This window comes from Scleropages formosus, chromosome 2, assembly GCF_900964775.1.
Source record: "Scleropages formosus chromosome 2, fSclFor1.1, whole genome shotgun sequence".
Taxonomy (NCBI): Eukaryota; Metazoa; Chordata; class Actinopteri; order Osteoglossiformes; family Osteoglossidae; genus Scleropages; species Scleropages formosus.
Genome location: NC_041807.1, coordinates 33,305,144 through 33,328,931, shown reverse-complemented (window position 1 = coordinate 33,328,931; position 23,788 = coordinate 33,305,144). Strand labels below are relative to the sequence as shown.

The following is a 23,788-nucleotide window of genomic DNA, read 5'->3' as shown; positions in this document are numbered from 1 at the left end:
CAAGGCACCCCAAGCGGGACTCGAACCCCAGACCCACCAGAGAGCAGGACTGTGGTCCAACCCACTGCACCACCGCGCCCCCCTTCCTGATCACATTCCTAGTAATTTTTTTTTGAGATACATATAATCATTTATGTTATATTACAGGAGTAGCTGCATAAAGGATTGATCTGGGCATGATCATAAGCTATATTGCAGGTAAAGGATTTATGACCCCCCTCTAGTCTGACTTCAGTTGCTCAACACTTTTGTGTTACTTTTTACATGGTGATTTTGCAGGACAGACTGTCTAGGTATCTAAATGCCTATTTTCTAAGGTAAGAGGTGACTGTGTTCAGCTCACTTGTAAATGACAGTATTTTGTGCCTCTGTGTTATTTTCTCATATCCAGATAATCATTCCAGAGTTTAACTATTTAGTTTTTACAAGAATTGTTGTAGAAAAAATATACTCAAATATCTTTTTATATTCTTTTATACTTTGTGCCTTCTCAGTCCCATCTGTATGTTGTGTTGGTTGAGGAACAAATATGTACTGTGGGTTTGCTAAAAGCATGTCTTTATATGAACTGATATTACAAAATATTATAAAAATATTCATATCTTGAGATGCCTTACTCATACTCTCATTAAAATCACAACCTATCTTTATGTTGGTGATATCCTTCTCCAAATACCATGGGTGCTGTTTACACCATGTTGCTTTCTATCTCCTCTGGCAACATTTTCACTCAGAGCAGTTTTCAGCTGGTGGCAGTGGGACTGACTTGGATTTATAAGCAGTCTGTGTTATTGTATCGACTTTCTTTTTCTTTCAAACTAGAAAAAAAGAGCAAATGGTAGAATCTCATCAGACTCTGTATTACTTGAAGGCATAAATGCCAGTGTTTATAGCATCTAGTCCCCAGGGCAAGTGGTTTTACATACATAATAGATGGACAGTTTAAATAATGCAGAATGTTAACAGTCCCCTGATGAGTCAGACACAGACATTTCATTCTAAACCAGGAAGGACAACAGATGAATAGACACATGGCTAAAGGCAGAGCTCAATGCTTGAATGTCAGATAGAATACATCTCTGATACCTGTTCTGTTCCACTTGCATTGTCTCTTGTGCAACTTTAACAAAGTAGTACAATTAGCCAGAGAGACCAATTTTGATAATGATGGACAAAGTCTGTCTGTTGTGCCCTAGGTTTCAATCATAACGACATCTTGAGTTTAAAAAAATAAAAAAAACACACACAACCTCGGTATGGAGGACTGAGTTACCAGTTAAATGCCATTCATCAGAATGTACAGTTCGAATGCAATATTGTTTATCATGTACAATTTATTTAAATAAATATAACTGTGACAACAGCATGGACCTTGTTCAAAAATAATTGTGCGTAAAACTTTCTTCAATAAAAACTGTTCTCAGCAGCACTGTGGGAAAAAAGCATAAATGCGGTACAATATAGTAACAGGTTGTGGACAGAATACGTTTTGTTGCATAGTTCATGTGTTTAGGCACTGTGAAATGGCATAATAGTGTTAAAAATCATTGTGGTTGTCTTACAAGCATGTGACACAAAGTGATAATCAGTGTATTTAATTTGCTGCAGACATGACTAAAAGAATGCTATAAGGCTATAACCGCTTCAAGAGTATTACAAATCACAACGGCATTGCTATTTTTCGTATTACAGTAACGCTTGCTGGTAAAATTTCCAATAAACTAATTCTGGCACCGACAGCAAAACCCAACAAAAACAGCCCTTAGAGAAGATATAAAACTAAAGAGGTGAGTATCATACTCTTACAAAGAGTACAGAAACCCCTTGCTTGCAGAAAACAAGTGCCCAACACTTAAAAAATAGATATATATTCATAAAATATTTAGGAAGAGCAAAATATTGTATATAACACAGATATTACACATGCATTTAAAAAAGGTACAACAAAGCCTCCTGCACTGCATGGCAAACGGGTGTGTGAATTTCCCTGATGTTGGCTGTGAGGGGCTCAAGGGCAGCATGGCGAAAGGCACGGTGGCTGTGGGTCCTACTGCTCCCTGCTGGGATCTTCTACGTATGATATGAGCACCTCCGAGGCCTGCCGGCCCAGCCCGAGTGCCGCGAACCCTAGCACCTTCCTGGCATCAGTGCCAAGGTCCTTGCTCTCTGAGGAAGGGATAGGAAGGACAGTTTGCAAAAACAGACAGAAGATGGTGTACTGGTCATGACGGTTTGAGTGTTGCTTGGGGAAGAAGGACCACTTCTGCTGCACATGGCTGCAACATTTAATGTAGTTTGGTAAAACTGCACATAAGTGTTATTCTGCTTCCAAGGTGACTTAAGTGTTCATTTTGTTCACCAACTGATAATTACATTTATGAATTTATACAGCAGGACTGGGATTCAAAAGTTCAGACTGCAAGCCAGTAGCGCTACCTGACGCTCCCAATATTTATGCACCTCTCATTCAGTAGGAATCTTAGCAATGTGATGTTACCGCTTCTCAGTCATCATTTTAACTTGCACAAAAGCAGGTCTCTTGGTCTTTTACTACTTCACCCTCCCCTCAGACTGCAGTAGGGATGCTGGGGACTCACCAGTGTAGTAGTAGAGCAGGGCCACTCCTACAGCAAGGCTGAAACAGCTGAGGAAGAACCATGGACCTGAACAGCAGGACCAGCATATTCACAAAAAACGACAGCAACTTTGACCAACAGCAAGCAAAAAATCAAATCCTGGAAATGACATTCAATGTTTGGATTTAAAGGGTTAAATCCTCTCCATTTAAACCACAGCTCACTAGTAAGAGTCCTGAATAGCCTTTAGCCAATAAAATTATAATGTATGGCTTCTGCGAACAAGAGGACGTATCAGTTGGAAAGCAACCAACAGGACACGTGTGTGTGCTGCACTTCTAATGGCCAACATTAAAAACTAATCCATGAGGAAACATCATTGACAATTTTTATACATGCAACAACATCATGCAGGTGTGTTTTCTAGTTCTGTGTTCTTTTCAGAGAGCTTTTCCCTGCAATATGTCAGATAAAGGCAGACTTACTACACATTGAAAGCCCAAAAAATGCTGGTAACAGCACACTGCTTGTCATCATTACATTAAAAAGTTATCATTATTATGAGATATGGGATTGGCCTGAAAATGGGCAACAAAGGTACAATAAAATTCTGCTTCTTTTGGTGTTTTGTTTTGTTTCTCAGAGGCTGTCTCAGAGAAAAGGCTGTGCAACACATAGATTTACCATCAAGATATTCAAGATAGAGTTTGTATGTAGAACCCTGTAAGCTGAACATTTTCTCCAAGAGGGAAATCTGAAACTGTACGTTTATTAAATGTGCAAGTCATTAGTAGTGTATTATTTCATTTACCCCTGTCATTTAGAACATATTTCTCCCTTAGGTCGGTGGCAATGTTAGTCCCTTTTGCATCTGCAGTTTCTAGGAATGAAAGCAGTAAATGGTTAGTTCCACTGCAAAGGACACACAGCAAAAATGGCAATAAATATATTAAAGTTTTTTTTCCATGTGCTCCCCCGATTACACAGCAAATGTGCCATAACGTAGCAAAACAGCAGACAGAAATTTCAGGCGTTAAATATCATTCAAAAAAAAAAAAAAAAAAAAAACTACATTTAACTAGCTCTAAAACACCACTTAAATTTTTAAACAGAAGAACCCAAGAGAAAACTTCAACACTCACAGGTGCCAATTGACTTTTGTAACAGATTTAAAATAGTAATTAATCACTTAGACTGTACGAACTTTCACATTATGTCCCCATGTCTAGAGGACAAACTATGTATCTTAACACATTAATAAGTGTCTTGCATAACTAAACTCAAACAAGCTGCAAATGAGTAATGGAAAGTGTGGAAAAAGGTGAATATTATTTTGAAAGATGTGCGCTGTTCGATGAATATGATGGGTAGAACATTCTGCATGGAAGAGGTTTGAGGTCTTCAGGTTGTGTCTCACAACCGATTAGTTGAAGTGATGGATGGCTGGACAGAAAATATAATCACTTGACGTTCTGTGGGGAAAACCACCTTGTGACTGGAAAGTGCTCCATTAGGTACATTACACCTGCAAAAGACAGGTGATGTTTTTTACGCAAATGTTGCATTAACCAATAATCTGAAGGCAAAAACTGAAAAATAGGTAGTTATCCAAATAATTTTAGTAAATGCATCAAGCCTGTCCCACACAGAATGTCTGTGAAAATATTTACTAAATGTATTCAGCTATTTTGACTGGCATTCCATCCAAGCTACATCCTGCCTTACACTCTACACTTCCAGACCACCGTGACTTGAACATGCCGCTATTAATAAAGGATGGATCCAGCTAATTTAATCAATATTGCTTTGTGAAGATTTCTGACCCAACACTTGTAACCCCCGTTGCAAACCCAAGGAAACCATGAGCATGCTGTAAGCCTGAACGTGTCATGACTTTGTCACTTTCTACATCATGCTGTTTTTGCTGCAGCACACCCCATGCCAAAGGCGGCACTGTGGACCCTCACCCCTACGGCTGACGCGGGTGGGTAGGCTGAAGTACACATCCTCGGCGTGGATGTGCAGAGCCCGGTACAGCTCACAGCAGGCCTCCTCACCCTTGCCTTGCAAGTGGGCCACCAGCTGGGTCAGCCGCAGGCCGGTGGGCACATTCAGGTCCCGGAACTGTGGATCGAAGAGGCCGAGGTCATTTATCACCAAATCGCCTTCCCTACACTGATCACACGCACAGAAAAACCCATCAATGAAGCTGTGTGCTCATATTACTGCCAATTTCTTCCACATTCCTCAAGAATAAACTGTTTATCACATTTGCACTGTGTGCAGAATTCATTCATTCTTAATGCTTACCAGGTTTATTTGTTTCTAAAAAGTTAAAAACTCATATTAAACTACACAGCAGAGGGCCTTTTTTGTCAAAAACGCTAAATAACACCACTATAAAAGTAATTCTATACAGAAGGAGACATTACGCCAAACTATACAATCATGAATACAACGGGTTTTTTTTATTCCAGTTTATGAATAGGCCCCAGTGACCTCTCAACTTGGTGGGGGGGGCGTCACCCCGCTTACTCACTTTCTGCGCTTCCTTGTTGCTCAGTATCTGTGGGTAGATTCTGTTCAGCTGCAAGACCAGTTTGTCCACTAACTCATTGTCCAAGCGCTTGTCACTTCGCAGGTATTCAGAGTCCCTTAGTAGCTGGTCATGGTAACTGTCTGTGAAAGAGAAAAGTTCCGCTGAAGACACAATTCTTTCAATTTCTCAAATTTCTGCATTTCCTGTCTCCAAATTCCATCTGTAACAGTGCTGCATAAGAATATATGACCTAGCACACACACACACTTATACCAAATACTAACTGGTCTCGCAACTCATTTCCTCACTTCTATTCATCTTTTAACATTCATATATTCGCACTACACTTTCAAATGCAGCCAAGACAAGAAGTTTTGTTGCGATTATCAGTGTATTGTTCCTTAAACATCACTCCAACTGCTCAAAACGTTTACAGGATCACATACCAGCAGACAGCATAGGTCACTATTCCCCAACACACCAAGAAATAAAACCTCTTTTAAAGGAGATGTATGAAATCACTGACCCCAAAGAAACGGGATAATGATTTGAATAAACAGTAGGATTAGCTAAAGCGGTTCTAATTGTAACCCTAGTTCAGCATTTCATAATCCTGGTCCATGGCAACCATTTATCCTAACAACCAGTGTGGTTTCAAATGTTAACTCAATATTGCTTAGAAGTTGTCCTGCCTCTTCGTCATTCATTTAAAATGTGGCTGTTATTTGAAATACAAGCACCGTTTAGTCTTTTTATGAGTATCTTATTTACAATATTCCTATATTTATAAGAATATGTCCTCCATAAGAAGTTTTTATCCTAAAAGGTTCTGTAAAGGAAACACCTCCGCCATTATCGGCTGCCCGAGTCTGCCGATAACACTTAGCAAGTTACACGTGTGTGTGCGTGTCTAGTGCTACAGGCCATTATATTTCACATCAAATCCACATTGTGCCATTGCAGTACAGGCACACTCACGCATGGATGAACTTCCAAGTTTAGCAGCTATCCCCACCTCAGAAAAATGCTTTGTTTTAGTTATACACATCAGAAAATTCTTAGCAATCTATAAGTTTTGTAGCTTGAATCGCAGGAAACTACATTGGCGCGGTAATCCGTAAGCAAATCGGTCCGTTAGCTCGCTGTTGGTATTTAGTGCGAGCATCGTTAATATTCATATTCACATTTAGTGAAGTAAAAGCAGGTTTGTGGAGATGGTGGATGGAAGAGGCGGCCGAGGGCTCCGTATCAGTCTGGGGCCATGGAGGTCGCTGGATAGAGGCCTCTTAGGAAGGTGCCAGGCTGCCCTAGCTGGATAAGCAGTTATTGAGTATCAACATTATCTCTATTACGTACTCAATATTTCCTGTCCAGAAATAGGTAATAGGTGCTGCTATCAAAACAAACATATTTAAATGGTGTTCAAGCACTGTTGGCAAACAGTATTATTATACATGTTTTAACATTGTACCCTGAGGTCACATACATGGAGAATTTTAAGCAGTTTGAAGTAACTGAGAAAAACCTCTATCAGAAATGAGAAACTATAAATGTATTGCAAGTCTGTCCGCAGGACCAAGTCACGCAGCTAAAGTGCACTACTAAAAAAAATTTTTTTAAAAAATTAATTTAAGTGCAAGGCAAGGGGGGTTGATGTAAAACTGACCGAATTAAATTACATTCATATAAATTAGTCCAGGGAGGAAAAAAGTTAGGATGGTGAACATTTTCGGTGTAAGTTCAGAGATTTAACACCTCAGTGAGGTGCCAAGTCATCTCTGTTACAGTCTGTGTGGTTACACGTCATCGATCATCTTTACCAGGCAGGCCATCATTCAGTGTGTTTGTACTGTGTATAATATTGGTGATTCTGACGTGTGTGTCAGTGTCACAATGCAATGCTTTTCACGAGGCCGAGTCACTTTCGTTACCATACTCCAAATTTATCTTTTTATAGCAAGTAGTACCCCCAGCCAGCTGCATGTTATCGACTTTGACAACTGCGCGGTCGTAACTATACTTTTAAATGTATGTTTTCATAAGGAGCCCGAAATTGTGATGATGCTCAGAAAACTGGCGAGGCGCCGTCGCGCGCTTAATCAAACTTTCGCCGAACCGAGCACGCGGAAGACAAGGCGTCTCGGCTTTTCGTCCCTCCTCCCGCACCGAAGTGTTCAGGTTCCTCATACATACTGAATGTGAATGGCGCTGCTTACAGCGCCCGCCCTCGGCTCCGGGGTTTACCCAGTTCGTGCAGGACAGTATTAGCACTTTGTTACTATGGAAAGAAGTTCAGCGCGCTAACTTGACTGTGTTCGACATTTCTTTGTATCTCCAAAGAGTTATGCAAGAAAAGTGGCGACGGGCTGCTGTCGATGTCTACTGAGGCAGACGCTGAGGCGGCAGCGGCGGCGCTCATGCTAACTCCGTTAGCCTCTCGGGTCGCCCGGAAGGTGGGGTCGCAGCGGCAACTTGCGCTCCCCGAAACGCTTTGAGTTTGCCCAACATGTAGTTATGGGCGCTGTGGAAGAAAGTGAGTGGTGGACCGAGCTGAAAATGCGATGAATAGTAGCACAAACCTGCCATAGTAGAGAGTGCAGTAAGTTTTCCGAGTGTCTGACGCGTCTCCCGGAGCTCCTCCCGCGGGGGCGGCACAGATGAGCGCCTAAGAGAGGCAGAACACGCCGGCGGCGGGGGGGACGGACGCGCCATCTCCTGAGCTCTCGGAACGACGGACGCGACGCCCTTGTCTTGTCTTGTCACACAACAAACACAGATACAGAGCACGGTTTACAGCGAGTAAAAGTGGTAGACCGAACTTCTCACACTCGTACCCATTTCAGAGAAAGCCAACTGCTAGAAAAAACATGTTTTGCCAGCGAACGCAGCTCCGAGTGCTCGGTTCGCATACGATAACGATATTAATTAATAATTCACTGTTTGGGGCCGCGGGCTCCAGTGTTTCAATTCCTTCAGCATAAGTATTTATGCGATAAGTCTTAATAACGGGGCTTACAGCAGATCGCACCACTCGTATGTTCTTCAAATCCACGATAGGGAAGTGGTGTGACTTCCTACTGTGATAAGTCCGTGAAACATCTTCCCTTAGAAAAACAGACTTTGTAATTAGTAATTACAGTAAATGCACTCCCGCACAGCTGTACATACACAGTACGTGTTTGCAGACAAAGGCTCGAGTGTGACACACTGTGTGTGGAGTTTCTTAGATGTGAATAATAATAAATTATTATGAATTAGTTATAAAGTAGTTATTCAAGGTGCGGTGGCGCAGTGGGTTGGACCGCAGTCCTGCTCTCCGGTGGGTCTGGGGTTCGAGTCCCGCTTGGGGTGCCTTGCGACGGACTGGCGTCCCGTCCTGGGTGTGTCCCCTGCCCCTCCGGCCTTACGCCCTGTGTTACCGGGTAGGCTCCGGTTCCCCCGTGACCCTGTATGGGACAAGCGGTTCTGAAAATGTGTGTGTGTGTGTGTAGTTATTCAATGTGTGCGTAGTTAAATTCTGAGTGGCCGCTGTGTGTCGCTGCTGTGCCACATGCGGTGATGACTTGCAACTGCAGCGTCACACGGTGGACAGTCTAAGAATTTACTGACTGTACCAGTTTACATTTATTTATTTACTTAGCAGACGCTTTTCTCCAAAGCGACTTCCAAAGAACTCTAGGTAGTGTTATCAGCCCACACACCTTATTCACCGTGGTGACTTACAGTGCTAGATACACTACTTACACTGGGTCACTCATCCATACATCAGTGGGACACATTGTCACTGTCACTCACACACTGGGGGGGGAACCTGAACAGCATGTCTTTGGACTGTGGGAGGAAACCAGAGCACCCAAAGACTTACACTGCTAGATACACTACTTACACTGGGTCACTCATCCATACATCAGTGGGACACATTGTCACTGTCACTCACACACTGGGGGGGGAACCTGAACAGCATGTCTTTGGACTGTGGGAGGAAACCAGAGCACCCAAAGACTTACACTGCTAGATACACTACTTACACTGGGTCACTCTTCCATACATCAGTGGAACACATTGTCACTGTCACTCACACACTGGGGGGGGGACCTGAACGGCATGTCTTTGGACTGTAGGAGGAAACCCACACAGACATGGAGAGAACATGCAAACTCCAAACAGACTGAGCAGGGATCAAACCCATGTTCTCTCACACCACCGAGCCGCTGTGAGAGAGCAGCGCTATTCACTGTGCCACCGTGCAGTGCCAAATATGCATAGTACCAGGAAAAAAGTGTGAGTACACTTGGACAAAACTTACATGGGATGAACTGAACAGAAGAGAGAAAGCAACATACAAGTGTCTTACATCTCTGGGAACTTCTTAGGAACTTCTTCTCAGGAACTTCTTACATCTCTGGGAACTTCTTTCTTTGTTATTATAGAAAAGCTGGGAAGACACGGTGCCTCATTTCCCGATTTAACTTGTTCACCAAATGTTTTGTGAAAACAAACTAGTTTCTGGCAAAGTATTAAAACTTTTGGCTGGTAAAATAAGATGTATACATACAAATTGCGAAAACTATTGTTTCTAGTCAGAGTAAACAGGCACGACATTATTTTTAATCATTTTATTACAATAATTTCATTCAGCAAACAGTACAAAGTATTCCAACTGTGGTCCTACAAACTTGCTGGAACGTTCACTGTACTATTGTCAGTAGTACATCACGGCTTTCTCCTTTTCCATAGGAAAATTTTAAATAATTGTTGGCTAACTGTCTTTCTCCATGTGTCCATCCCGCAGTGAGGAATGCCAGTGACAAGAGTTCACAGATTACACAGGACTGCATTCATGACTGTGACACTCCAAAGAGGGCCTGGCTTCTCGCAGGGAAGACAGATTCCTTTTGCAAAAAGAGCAACCATCATCACTTATTATTTACACCGACAAAGCATTTTTGTCCGCATTCTTTTACATTTTTTTAACAAGTGCATGTATGATAAGCTAAGGGACATTAAACAGTACATTCCACTGCTTGGTTCTCCTACATTTTAGTATTTGACAGTAAAATATCCGTTGCTCGCTGGTGGACTAACTTCCCCGAAGAAGAGTGTTAAAAACAAATAAAAACTGACAAGGGCTTCCTAAAGGCTACAGCCCATCTGTCTGTTAGGAGTACCAAATGTTCAAATTAAATCCTGGCAAACTACAGCATTCGTCTTGTAAAAGTTTAGTTTAAGGCAGGAGTGATGCTAGTCCGGACACGCCGAGTAGTTTGTCAAGTCTCAGATTGTTCGTGGCCCATGTGCTGGCCCCCTCACACGGGCACAACAGGCGTGGGCCGCACCTGGGTGTAGATGGTGTTCCCAACCTTCCTGTAGGGGTCGCCAACGTACATTCCACTGACCACTGAAATGTCACGTCCTGCTGGGATGAAGCTCTGGGGCAGAGCTTGATACGGGGGGTGGAGCCTGCAGAGATGGTTGGGGTCTCCGTAGGGCAGGGGGGCAGGGCCAAAGACAAAGTCATCGATGGCGTGTGGATATTCGCAATGGTATCTGTGGGGAGGTCACATGGACACAGTTCAGCACTGCCCCAAGGACCTCTTGTCCCATGCGTAATCTGCCACAACGTCAGTACAGTGCCTCGTGGAAAAGCCTCTTAGATAATATGCATGAAGGCCATAATAACCTTACACCACATGACATGATTCATTCACACACTGAGCAATCTCTGAAATGTGACTGACACATGTGTTAACCGAATTCAGATTTCCGTGCAGATATACCCTATAAAGCGACAAGTGTGTTATCGCAAAAGATATGGTAAAGGCAAACTGCAGGTTGCACGTTTGTGGTTCAGCTGATGTCTCGCTTGCTTCATTTCAGCATTGAGATGAAATGGTATAAAAACAGATCAGCCAAGGTTGGTCTCACTTTAGTTTTCTCTTCACAGAAATCTGCTGAGCTCTCAGCGAGGACATGCGTGAGAGATGCTCGGCGCTGTGCTGAAATTCATGCTATTAGCAAATCGCATGTCTATAAAATTTAATTAATTTACACAGCAGCATGCAGCACTGGTGCATCTGTTCTCATTAGCTAAAGTGTCTACATGCTGCAGTACATTTCTACCAGGAGATGGTCTGTCTTTATGTGGGAGGGAGTCAGAGAGAAGGGCGCGAGAATAGGTGGAAAGGCAGATAAATAGACTGGGGAACAGGGAAAGAGATCACGGCTCACCTGTAGGAACCTCTCTTGCTGTACTCAGCAGGATCACGGCACCTCTCCGCCACTGTTTTTGGCTTTCTTGTGTTGTTGTTGTTGTTGCGCCCTTTGTGGCCGTAGTATGACGACTGCATCTCCTCCAGATCTTCATGGTCCAGCTGATGCCACAGCTGTGTCTCCCTAGAGGTAAAATCGGCAGTTATCGATGGTTATTTACCGTATGTGTACAGGTGGTCCCCGATTTACGATAGTTCGACTTACAATTTTTTCGACTTTACGATGGTGAGCTGGCGATAGACATTCAGCTGAAACTGTACTTCCAATTTTGATTTTACCCGGGCAAACGATAAGCGATGCGATACTCTCTCGTGACGCCGCGCAGCGGCAGCGATCCACATCTCCCAATCTGTCACGCAGAGGTACGTATTGGGTGCGTTAAATGCATTTTCAACTTACGATATTTTCGACTTATGATGGGTTTTGCGGATCGTAACCCCATCATAAATCGGGGACCACCTGTATATGCATACTTTAATTTCAGGTATCAGGTAAAGGGCACATGGAGTGTAGGACCATATTCTGTAGGGTTTTCGGGTAAATGTCAACATCCATTATCAATAACCGCTTATCCAATGTAAGGTCCCAGTGGTCCCTATTCCAGAAGCATAGGGCATTAGGCTGGATAAACCCTGGATGGGACACCGTTCCATCGTGAACCATCACGCACACATACACACAAACGGCAGTGCAGAGTCACCAGTTCAGCTGCAACACATGCAAACACAGCGAGAACATGCAAACTGCACAGACTCCGATTAATTTTGAAGCCACTCTCAAACCCTCAGCACAGGAACTCTGAGGCACCAGCACTACCTGCTGTACCACCGCTCCACCCACAGGATTTTAAGTTCTAGTACAATTTAGGACACTGAGTTCACTGTCAAGAGAACTCATGGCTTTGGACGTACACTAAAGCAATTAAAGGACCATGGAGCTGGGTCGTGGCGCGGGCCTTCTGAGAGATGAGCAGACTTGAAAACACTACCTTTACACTCCAGACATGAACTGAGGCCTTTCAGCCTCGCCACACACCTTTCGAGCCTCCGTCTCTCCTGTTTCCTGATGCACTTCAGCAGACAGCAGGTGAGGAAGGCCATGGACATGAGGAGAATGATGGCACAGCTCACGATGGAGGCGATCACAGCCACTCGGAACCCAAAGTCCTCAAACCTTGAAAGGGCTGATGACACACACAAAAAAGGTTTTGGAATTTATAATATTATATTAACTGATATACTGAGGGATATTCTTCAGGAAACTCTTACTGTTATTGTTGTCTATTTGGTTGACGCCTTTGTTCAAGGTGACTTACAGCGTTACATTTGTACAGTGCAAAAGTGCTTACAATTATTCTGCTTGTCCTACAGAAAAAAAAAAAAAATATTTTCAGAGGAGAATCCCTTTGAAAAATGTAATTTAATGCAAGACTCTGCTTAATCTGTGTGCGCCCTGTACAAAAACATAGCATCCTGTTAAAACAGACACTCACACAGTGTATTCTTTCCATTCCTCCATCACTACAGTGTTTGTACTGCAGTGACCCTGCTAAAATGCAACATAAATACTGAAATGATATATGTACGCTCTGCTAGATGCAAGAATTGATGTGGTTGTGACACCTCTCCTTAAACATTAACATATATGCATGCTTTTCTCTGTTACTAATTAGGAGCTTGTCGTTCCAAAGAAGATTAAAATTATACTTCACACTTCCTGCACAGTCCCCCAGCTGGTTGTATCTGTCAATCACGGTGTTTTTCCTTTTAAATATAGGAGCTCTACTGTGTTATTCTGTCACTAACAGGACACCTGTTTGTCTCACTGGGCCTTTTTAAAATCTAGTAGTATGTAACTTTTTTTTTTTTTTTTTTAAAAAAAGACAGCCCATTCAATTACTGAAATTCTCCTTAAAATAAATTCTATTTTGCTGCCATAGTCTGAGTCCGCATTTTGAATGCTTAATTTTCTTTCCGAAATCAAGAAGGCACCAGCTCAAGCTGGCAGGTTTTCAATTTCACCATGAGCAGTTCCATAAATCATAAATGATTTATGAACAATTCCGCTGCTGCTTTTGATTTAATCTGCAATTGATTTTGTATCCGCACACTACACTCAATGGAATCAGAACTGGTTGTAAGCTAATAACAGAGAAGGAGGTTCCAGAAACGTTCCTTTGGAAACTTTCCAGGTAATATACTGTCATTTTTTAATCCTGCTACAGAAGAAATTAAGGAAACTATTCCATTAGAGCACAGATCTACATTTATTCATTTGGCAGGTGCTTTTCTCTAACGAAGCTTGAAACCTATGCTACTTACAATGACAACACCAAGGTGGGCAATTTTCACTCGATCAGTTCGGGATAAGTACCTTTCTCAAGAACACTACAGCATGGGATAAGATTTGAACCCACAACCTTTGGGTCTAAAGGCTGCAGCTCTAACCAGCATACTCCTTCCTACCCTGCTGAATGAAAATCAATGAGGCAGAGATGTTGTTACAGGACCTACAAGGAAATCTGGAGATGCTGGGATCAAACCCAGAAGCTCCTTCTCACTAAGTATACAGTGTACCACATCCCCAGTGTAAACGTCTCACATTTACGGTCGTTCATTATTATTAACAAATATTTAAGTCCGCTTACCTTCCTACAGCTTTTCACTCATTAATATAGCAAATCTCACACAAACACACACATTTTCTGAACCACTTGTCCCATGTGGGGTCACAGGGAATCAGAGCCTACCCGGTAACACAGGGCATAAGGCCAGAGGGGGAGGGGACACACCCAGGAGGGGACGCCAGTCTGTCGCAAGGCACCCCAAGCAGGACTCGAACCCTAGATCCACTAGAGAGTAGGACCCGGTCCAACCCACTGCACCACCACACCTCTCATGCAAACCTGCTAACATTTATTCATTTAGCTGATGCTTTTCTCTCAAGCAGCTTATAATGACTTACCCATTTCCACAGATGGGTCATTTTTACTGGAGCAACTCAGAATAAGTACCTTGCTCAAGGGTACTGCAGCAGAAGATGGGGATTTAAACCTGCGAAAGACAGCAGTTCTAACCACTACACTATCAGCTCCCTCACTCTAATGGCACCGTCACCAATCCACTTGAAACACTAGTCTTTGGACCAGCGGAGGAAACCAGAGCCAAGAAACCAGGAGGAACCAGAAACCATGTGGGAACCTGAAGGAACATGCTGAGAACACCTAAAGTCCCCACAGAACTCATGTCTGAACCCAGAGCCCATGCTGTCTATTCAGTTTTACAAGGTGCCTGTAAATTGTGTTAAAACAGCCCAACATGAAGGAACGCATGCATGTCATTATGGGTGTGTGCGCGTCTGTGCATATGTGTCTTTGTCTCCTTGAAGCGATCAGCGCTGTGCTCCGATACGCACGTTTGCACGAGGGCATTCCTCCGGTCCACAGGGTGCTGTTGCTGTTCCACACGCAGGACACCACATTGTCCCCCACCAGCCTGTACTTGGTGGGACACTGCAAGGATATCACGGTGCCCACATTAGTGCCGTTACCATGGATGACACTCAGCGTGCCCACGGCAGGAAGCGGCATCGGCTGGCACTGCCCTGCGAGAAAGAGGACAGAAAGATGACGAAACAGCGGAGAAAGATTGCGAGCACCATCAATCAGACAGCCCATATGTCTCATGGGTCTTATCGTCCTTTTAACTGAAGACAGTGGGAGAGTCACGCATTCCCTGCCTCTGAAGATAAGACACCACACCTTAGTGCGAGGGGGGCAAACAGGAGTTCACGAAGGCACATGCTTAGCTACTGAGAAACAATAAGAAACGATGCTAATTTAATGGCCTACAAATGGAATTTCGCCAACTGCACACGTAAAAGGTGCTCCTAAGGCATCAAGGCAAGACCCCTGGATACACTGCAGGCAAATAACTGTTCCTGTGTCTCTTACAACCCTGCAGCACCCATGAAGCACCATGCAGCGCCACACATGAAATCTCTGTACAGAATATTCATGAGATGTACTGTGAAATTCAGATTTCTTCCATTTCAAGATACAAAAGCATTAGTACAGTATATACACGTATCACTGATGCACTGATTTTTAGCTATTGTTTAACTGAAGCCTTTTGTCCAACACAACTTACAATACCAGATATATTACACTAAAGAACCTACAATAACTGACCCAATTATAAAGCAGAGAAATGTAACACACAGAGCCAATTAGGATAATTTAGACTGAACAAAGCATCTAAAACACACATCTTTGGCCTATGGGTGGAAACCAGAGCACCAGGAAGAACCCCGGCACTAACACGGCAGAATGTCCAAGCTCTGCAGATAGAGCCAAATTGAAATCCCGAGCCCAGGAGCTGCGAGGCACCAGAACAACCCACTGTCCACCAAGAATTGCAGTCACATTACACACAGTTCCACTGCACATCACTGCACTGACTCCCTATGAAGCTAAGATGGACTTTATCAATGTACTGTACTGCTCACTTCAAGAGCTCTGAAGGGTTTAGGTCCTTCTTATTCGTCACAACGTAACACATTTTGTTGCTATATGCTCTGCAAGTGCAAAATCCCTCTGTCACAAGAAGTAGGTGTTCTTAAGTTTCCTAAAATAAATACATCACCTGTTCTACAGCCTTCTGCTACAGGGCCTATGAAGTGGAAAAGCCAGTGTCAAATGTGCCAGAACATTTCGCTCGATACATTTAAATCCATACTTAAGGCCATTAGGTTTCCTTGGCACACCGATAAAACAAGATGTCGCTGATGTCCTTACTGAATCCTGTCCAGCTGTCCATACTGCACCTTGTCCAACTGTCCGTACTGCATTTTGTCCAACTCTCCTACTGCATCTTGTCTAACTGTCCATACTGAATCCTGTCCAACTGTACATACTGGACCCTGTCCAGTTGTCTGTCATATACCTTGTCCAACTGTCCTTACTGCATCTTGTGCCTGTTTGTGCTGCTGCCAGTCATGTTGTGGCCTTTTTTTCCTCTGTTCTTTGCGCAGCTGACACCACAGGTGCAAGCACATGCGGGAGGAACATCGCTGGATTAAGACCTGCAAGTCCCTGGCAGGACACTGCCTCTCCCTGACCTACTGAAAATCACCTGGTGACCACACCGGTGGGGGGTGGGGGCTTCAGGAAGAGAGGCCAGACAACCACCTGACACTGACAGTCTGTCATGATGGTACAGGTCAGCACGTCTCTCAGGGAGGGCAGCCAGCTGACACTGGACCCCAGAGCTTCTGCCTTGAAGGAAAAGGTTTTAACTGGGAAGAGGCTGTAATTGCATCAGAAGTTATGTTTCCTCTCCAACTCTCACACTAACCTGTAAAGCCACACTTTGGTTATTACTCACGTTAATTGCTGCATGCGTTTTTTGTTTTTGAATTTGCATTCTCTGCTAAATATCCCGAGGCAACTTGTTGGGAAAAGCGTACAGAAATAAACTCAACAGAGTTGAATTCCCTCATGTTTTGCACACAGTGCACTGCACAGAGCAAGTCAAAACACACACACACACACACACACACACACACCTCTAGAAGTGTTTGAAGATATATTCAAACACTCAATATTCTGCCTGTGCCTCTAACACATAGTCTGGTGCTGATTCTTTCTCAACAGGAAATATAATAAATCACTGACTAAATGCAAAAACTTACTTGCTGCAAAGTGGACACCTGCTGTATCTGGAGGGACACGTAACAGTCCATTAACAAGCATAGTATATTAAATGAGTGGCGAGAACCTGCAGGTCTGTCAATCAATGCAACGAGTAAATGTAAAATGTAAATCAAATGTAATTGCTTGTTTCAGCAATTCTACAGGAAAATATCAGGGTTGAGAGAGAGTAAATTTTGTATTTATCTACCTGTGCAAGGGTCAATGACAGAAACCTGTCAGGCTTTTCGTGATCTACAGTTATGGTGTGTGTGTTAGTGTGCGTGTGTGTGTGTGTGTGTGTGTGTGCATGTGCGCGGACGCACGCACACACGAGTCCCTGTAATTCCAATAATCACCACCAGAGGGCACATATTCGCAAAATTAATGATACATTAATTTGCTTACAGTAGAATCCAACACTGAAGCAAAAAGATGTAAAAATCTAATTAGCATCTGCAGAAATAACACATTTTACAGATGTATGTTTGAAAATCCCATCGTATATTACACTTCACCTCATGTTTTAATCTTCCTGACATGACTTTTAAGTGCATCAGGGTGTTTTTGTCTGTGCATGATCAACTAAACCAATTCTCTTGGCACCTTTATGTGGTTTATCTATTACTGGTGCAGTTCTGAGTTACTGTAAATCCTGTGTATGTAATTCAGCTTTAACTGATCTCAATTTGCAAATGTTCACACAACTGCTAGTAAGACTGCCTTACAGCGTAGACCAGAGTAGCGTAGACCTCCTACACAACTGAATCACCAAAAGGAGTGTTTATAAATGTCAGTAGGTGTGCTTTGGAAATGGAACAGCTAAGATGAGATTCAGAAAAATAATCTTATATGGTGGTAAACAGTTCAGTGGAATCCCCTTTGTCATCATGTGAATTCCATGGAGGAGTGTTTTCACGTCTGAGGTTCGCTCATGGACCTGACTCTCGGCAGTCCAGTAGCTGAGTGCTAAACAGAAGAACCGGAAACCTTACGCTTTGTGTAACCGGCTCACAACTGCACTTTCGACGTCATGTTTCGTAACGAGAAAAACCACAGAAGGCGAAATCCTGAGAGTCACACTGTCAGAAGGTTTCAGTACATCAGGAAGCACCCAGTGAGCCTCCGGTACGAGTACCCTGTCATTCAACGTGCTGTAGGTTTAGAGAGAACCCATCACGACTTGAGTGATCCCACCTTTCACAGTCAAAGCACGTAGGCTACAGGAGTGCACCGTGAAAGCATTTTTACTGTTTCTTTCCAGTTTCCATCTCATCTCCATTTCCTCTGACATGAGGGGAAACCAAGGGCAGCTTTGCCATGAGTCATTTTTACTCTTTATTTCAGTTTCTCCTAAATTCTGAAATCTTGACATACACATTTTAACATGTAACATCTAATACTGTTGACCACGAGTTAGTCAAAAATATGTTTTCCAATTTCAACTGCCTTAGATATCATGTTCTGACCTTCGAAATTTACCATAAGACATATGTTTTAGGATAAAAAATGTCTGAATGAATATCAGACCTATGGATGTTTGTACCACATGTCAGCAATGTGGTAAATTCATGCAGTTTTCAAAACACAGCTTTTGACTCTAATTTACTATTTGTTAAACCAAGCAATACAGGAAAACTCTTTCGAAAGATTAGACTTTTCGGCCCATTGATACATGACACATAGAGAAAGGCGAGTTGATAAAGTCTTCAAGTTCTACTTGCAATTTCAAGTACATTAAACAAATTTTGAAGATGTGCTCGGTTATCCACTAAAACTTGCACCATGAAATGAAGCAGACCCAACAACCAGCTGTTTGGCATCAGAAAAGTAGTCACTTCATACAGTTCACATTGACTACAACTGCTCTTATTACAGCCAAGTTGCTGCACTTGTCCAGATTTCGATGCTTGTTGAACTGGTTGTGTGTGTGTGTTTTTTTTTTTTTTTTATAAAAGACACATTTGTAATACAAATCATGTGTCGTTCGCTTTCTTGGCCTCGTCTAATGTTAAGGCTCACATTAAGTTCACCATTGAACCCCTCCTCCCCGAGATTACAGAATAGAGCTTAACATTTTAAACAGTAGGAAACGAATGAGTGTAAGTTGGTTTTTTTTCAGAAGTGACAAAAGAAAGAAAGAAAGAAAGACTCTGGCCCTCAAATGAAACAGGATGCAATCGAGACACTCAGAGTCCAGAAAACATCTGAATGCAGCCACGACTCGAGCCCTGAGAAAAATGTCACTTGCTGAAAAAAATGATCATTCTTCTATTAAAATAAGCCCGAGAAGGCGAAGAAGGTGCATCTTCCAGCCGTCCGGTCATTTCGCCAAATTATATGAGCTCGAGTCTCCGCAGCTACCGGAGCGGATACATTGTGTTTGTGTATCTGACACGACGAGCGCAACTTTCTAAGGGTCCGACTCTTCTGATCCCTACAGTACAGTAACATACTGTTATAAAAGGGTGAAACCAACCTGCAGCACTGCAGCTACTGACCCGTCAGTCACTGACATCGGATCATGGACAGCTCGGGTCATACGTGTGTGTGTGTCTGTGTGTGTGTGTCATGTGTGCACATGATGATGATGATGATGATGATCATCATCATCATGTACGTGAGGTGCGCTACTCTGCTCCGTCTTCCCTGCTTACTTAGTAGATGATGATGTGCGATCTCTGCGATCTTACAGCATTTTCACACACATGCAGTGATCATCATGTCATCATGATGATGTGCGACCCACATCCCACCAGCCGAACGCGCTGCACACGCCGTGACCGTGTGACCGTGACCGTGACCGTGTGTGTGTGTGTGCCGCGGTACCTGTTCGGTTCGCGCCGTGGTTCCCGTGCTCGGCTCCCAGCGCCGTCCTCGAGACGTCGTCAGCCATGGAGGCGGTGGCCGTGGACATGATGATGATGATGATAATGATGATGATGATGATGTCCGAGCGCAGGCAGGCGTCGCGCGGCTCTTTCGTGCTGCTCGAGCTCACGGTGCTGCTGCCTGCTGCTGCTGCTGCTGCCGCCCTTTCTTCCTCTTCCTTCCTGAACACGGAGAAGAGCGATCGCAGCCCGAGCGGCACACGCAGCGCCAGCTCCAGGTGTGTGCGCGTGCGCGCGCGCGCGCGCGTGTCTTTCCGCGTGTGTGTGTGTGTGTGTGTGTGTGTGTGTGTATGTGTGCGCGCGCGCGTGTCAGTGTCTGTCTGCTGTGTCGTAAAGCCCTTAATCACGAAGATCCCAGAAGAAGACTGTCTCATCATATCACACACGGCACTGCGCTGTATTAGCGATCTGTCCCGGATGATCCCTGTCTGTCTGCAGTGTCACAGTCACAGTGTGTCAGTGGAGAATAAAACGTGAACCTCTGCTCTTCTTCTACTCTGTCTTTACTGTTCTGCTGTTCTTCTGCTCTACCTTCACTGTGCCTTTACTGCTCTTCTACTGTACCTTCACTGTTCTTCTGCTGTTCTTCTACTGTACCTTCACTGTACCTTCACTGTTCTTCTACTCTACCTTTACTGATCTTCTAGTGTTCTTCTACTGTACCTTCACTGTACCTTCACTATTCTTCTACTGTACCTTCACTGTTCTTCTGCTGTTCTTCTACTGTACCTTCACTGTACCTTCACTATTCTTCTACTGTACCTTCACTGTTCTTCTGCTGTTCTTCTACTGTACCTTCACTGTTCTTCTGCTCTTCTTCTACTCTACCTTTACTGATCTTCTAGTGTTTTTCTACTGTACCTTCACTGTACCGTCACTATTCTTCTACTGTACCTTTACTGTTCTTCTGCTGCTCTTCTACCCCTCCTTTAGTGTTCTTCTACTGTACTTATACTATTCCTCTTGCGCACTGATGATGTCACCTCAGCTGGTGATGAAATGTTGGCAACCTAAATGCCAAGCTCGGTGAACAACCGAACACCTCAACTATTCCTCGGCTGTTCTTCTGCTGTTCCTCCGTTTTTCTTCTACTGCTTCTCTTACAGGTGGAGAGGCTGTTGTGCAAGTCACACAAATATTTCATAGAGAACTTACAGAAACACAGAAACAGTGATTTTAGACTGGATTGCGCAGACGGTCACAAGGAAGGACTGATGTAAAACGGAAGGTAAAATCTACTACTAACTTTGTTAGAGCCATACACCGCATTAACCAAACTAACTCTCATAATGTTGCTTTAAGACTGCCAAATTTTACTACGTGTAAAAATAATCAATTCACAAACTGCAATTGTTAAAGCAACCAGATGGTAGAAATAAAAAAAAAACAATCAAACAATATGCATTATATTTAACCATGGTAAAGCAACACACCACACACAATCTGGTGCTATACCCCTAAATGCTGAGTGCAGCTCTCTATAGACACGTACATTAACGCAAGCTGTGAACCATTTAATCATTTGTGTTACTTGGCACAGTGCTTTAAAAGCCAATTTCATAGGCCAGTAGCCTTATTTAGAGTTTATATGAAAACTATATTACTGTAAATGCCATTATGTGTGAAACACACCTCCAGAACACACACACACATTTTCAGAGCCGCTTGTCCCATACGGGGTCGCGAGGAACCGGAGCGTACCCGGCAACACAGGGCGTAAGGCCGGAGGGGGAGGGGACACACCCAGGACGGGACGCCAGTCCATCGCAAGGCACCCCAAGCGGGACTCGAACCCCAGACCCACTGGAGAGCAGGACCTGGTCCAACCCACTGCGCCACTGCGCCACCGCGCCCCCCACCTCCAGAACAAATACCAAAAATAAACAGAGAAAAAAATCTGATAGAGAATCAGAGAATAATTAGTATTATAAAGGTTTAGTCAATTGTTTTATTTCAATTAGTTTTAATTTGGTCAGTTTTATTTCATTTTTATCATAGAAATATAGTAAAATGCTTTGGCTTCTGACTCCATGACAGTGCTATAATTCTTCCATAAAATCGTGGGTTTCACAATCGGCTCCATTGGCAGGAGAACAGTATTACTGGCAATAATTCTGCGCAAATATCAACCTTCCCATTTCAAAATCATTTCTGGGAATTTTACATTGTGCCCAATAATGCAAATGGTACAAGTGGCAAAGAGTAATCACATTTCACTCACTGTCTCCGTGTGAAGCGTTCTGTATGGCGCTGACATTATATAGGGAATTTATTGTGTGGTACCAAAATCGGAAGGCAAAAGAGAGCCGGCTGTTGTGAATAACTTGACCTGGTGTTCTTCTCATATGGAGAACTGGACCTGTTTATATATGTCACATTTCAGCTGTGTGCTCCTGCAATGGGCTGTGTCACTGTCCCTCAGACTCAGCAGGGGGCCGGAGCAGGTGTCACACCTCCAGCAGCAACGCTCCAGTCAAAACCATTGCTGTGGATGGAACTACACCGGAAGTCATTACTGAGCACTGCCGTGGACATTGGGTCCGGAGTGCATTCCGCTTGTCCTACTGGTGGTTTACATAAAAATTGTTAACGGCTGAAAACCAACTAATGAGAAGAAATTATTTGACTGATTTAACTGACTTTTCTCCAAAGCAACTTACAGTGTTAAGTCAATACAATTATTTACCCACTTATACAGCTGGGCAATGTTACTGGAGCAATTCAGGGTTGGTACCTTACTGAAGAATACTGAGGTTGGAGGTAGGATTCAAACCTGCAACCTTTGCATCTGTTCTAACCACTAGGCTACCAGCTGTTATACACATCGGTTGTGTTTGCTCTACATAGAGAAGCCCCGTCCCCTTCTTTCTTCCAGACCCAATTTATTTATAAGGCTAATTGGGAGTCTGAAGCAGAATTTAGCTCTTTCAGCTTCTGTCCATAATGTTATCATTCATCAGCAGCCTAATCCAAAAATAATGACAGGCACAAAGGATGGTAAAAGCAATGAGGTATTAACTCTGTGATTAGCTGTACACGGATGCACACTCTAGTTTCGAGACTATGCCGTTGTGAACACTCAGTGACGCGTAGAAAGGTATGCAATAGCGTACACTAGCAAGAGAGATGTAAGATGGGTAATTATCAACAGTCAAAACAGAAAAGTACTCAGATTAGTAAAAATGACAATAAATCACTTAAACATCTCTCTGGGGAAATTTGTTTTTGGCTCTGGTCCTTGCGTCTCTGATCTGAGGACAGCATCTGGTTCCCAGCCTCATGCGGACTTCTTCTCGTCCGCATCAGGCCTGCTTCCGTTCAAGAACTTTGTCCGCAGTTGTTACGTTAACTTTCATTTCGTTTTGCTTGATGTTCACTTTCCACATTGCGTTGCACGGGAAACATTGCATCGTAAATATGTGCTTTTGAGAGGGAAAGATAACATTTTGCAGCCAACGATCTATAGGGAATGTTTTTGAATGTCTGCTGGCACAACATCAGTACATTTTTGTAAACTCGTCAAAGTGGAAGCAATCCATCTTTTGGGAATAAATGTATATTTACAACCTAATTGTTCACTGTTCTAGCATGACGATAAAAAACAAGGCGGTTGGCATTTTACCAAGTCATGGCGAGTGAATGTGCCTGTGACAGGTTCTCTGGGAGAATCACTCTGCCACAGCAGGAGGGACTGATGCATAATAATTTCCAGAAACAATGTGTTGCTTTACATGTACTGACAGCTATGTGAACAGGCCTCATCCTTTGTTTAGGGATTTCAGTTTTTTAAATGAAAAAAAAAAAAACAACTGAAGGTCATTTC

The 23,788-nt window shown here is 43.4% G+C and overlaps 2 protein-coding genes across 4 annotated transcripts; both read right to left on the bottom strand.

The window, feature by feature from the left end:
* Positions 1 to 128: 128 nt before the first annotated feature.
* On the bottom strand, positions 129 to 8,291 carry card19 (caspase recruitment domain family, member 19). Its single transcript, XM_018762216.1, has 7 exons — positions 8,132 to 8,291; positions 7,695 to 7,870; positions 5,116 to 5,255; positions 4,544 to 4,700; positions 3,388 to 3,456; positions 2,598 to 2,663; positions 129 to 2,166 (listed from the first exon to the last, which is right to left on the bottom strand). The coding sequence occupies exons 2-7, from the start codon at positions 7,825 to 7,827 to the stop codon at positions 2,048 to 2,050; spliced, it is 684 nt and encodes a 227-aa protein (XP_018617732.1). The 5' UTR covers positions 7,828 to 7,870; positions 8,132 to 8,291; the 3' UTR covers positions 129 to 2,047.
* Positions 8,292 to 9,782: 1,491 nt separating this feature from the next.
* On the bottom strand, positions 9,783 to 20,926 carry susd3 (sushi domain containing 3). Of its 3 annotated transcripts, none has more exons than XM_018762215.2 (6): positions 20,860 to 20,926; positions 19,904 to 20,127; positions 14,800 to 14,988; positions 12,421 to 12,568; positions 11,344 to 11,508; positions 9,783 to 10,662 (listed from the first exon to the last, which is right to left on the bottom strand). In XM_018762215.2, exons 2-6 carry the CDS (start codon positions 19,989 to 19,991, stop codon positions 10,422 to 10,424), a joined length of 831 nt encoding a protein of 276 aa, XP_018617731.1. In that variant the 5' UTR covers positions 19,992 to 20,127; positions 20,860 to 20,926; the 3' UTR covers positions 9,783 to 10,421. The 3 variants fall into 3 exon arrangements, with proteins under 3 accessions (XP_018617731.1, XP_029105775.1, XP_018617730.1); XM_029249942.1 differs by having other exon boundaries at positions 19,904 to 20,705; positions 20,761 to 20,879; XM_018762214.2 differs by having other exon boundaries at positions 19,904 to 20,694; positions 20,761 to 20,879.
* Between the last annotated feature and the right edge of the window lie 2,862 nt (positions 20,927 to 23,788).

Excerpts from the sequence above, each read along its gene's own strand:
- card19 (XM_018762216.1), bottom strand. The coding sequence starts at position 7,827 with ATGGCGCGTCCGTCCCCCCCGCCGCCGGCGTGTTCTGCCTCTCTTAGG. Across the intron at positions 3,457-4,543 it reads CACCCGCGTCAGCCGTAGGG|AAACTGCAGATGCAAAAGGG; the intron begins GTGAGGGTCCAC and ends TTTCATTCCTAG. Across the intron at positions 2,167-2,597 it reads CCTGCTCTACTACTACACTG|AGAGCAAGGACCTTGGCACT; the intron begins GTGAGTCCCCAG and ends TCCCTTCCTCAG.
- susd3 (XM_029249942.1), bottom strand. The coding sequence starts at position 20,342 with ATGATGAGACAGTCTTCTTCTGGGATCTTCGTGATTAAGGGCTTTACG. Across the intron at positions 12,569-14,799 it reads AGGAATGCCCTCGTGCAAAC|CCCTTTCAAGGTTTGAGGAC; the intron begins GTGCGTATCGGA and ends GTGTGTCATCAG. Across the intron at positions 11,509-12,420 it reads GAGAGACGGAGGCTCGAAAG|GGAGACACAGCTGTGGCATC; the intron begins GTGTGTGGCGAG and ends TTTTACCTCTAG.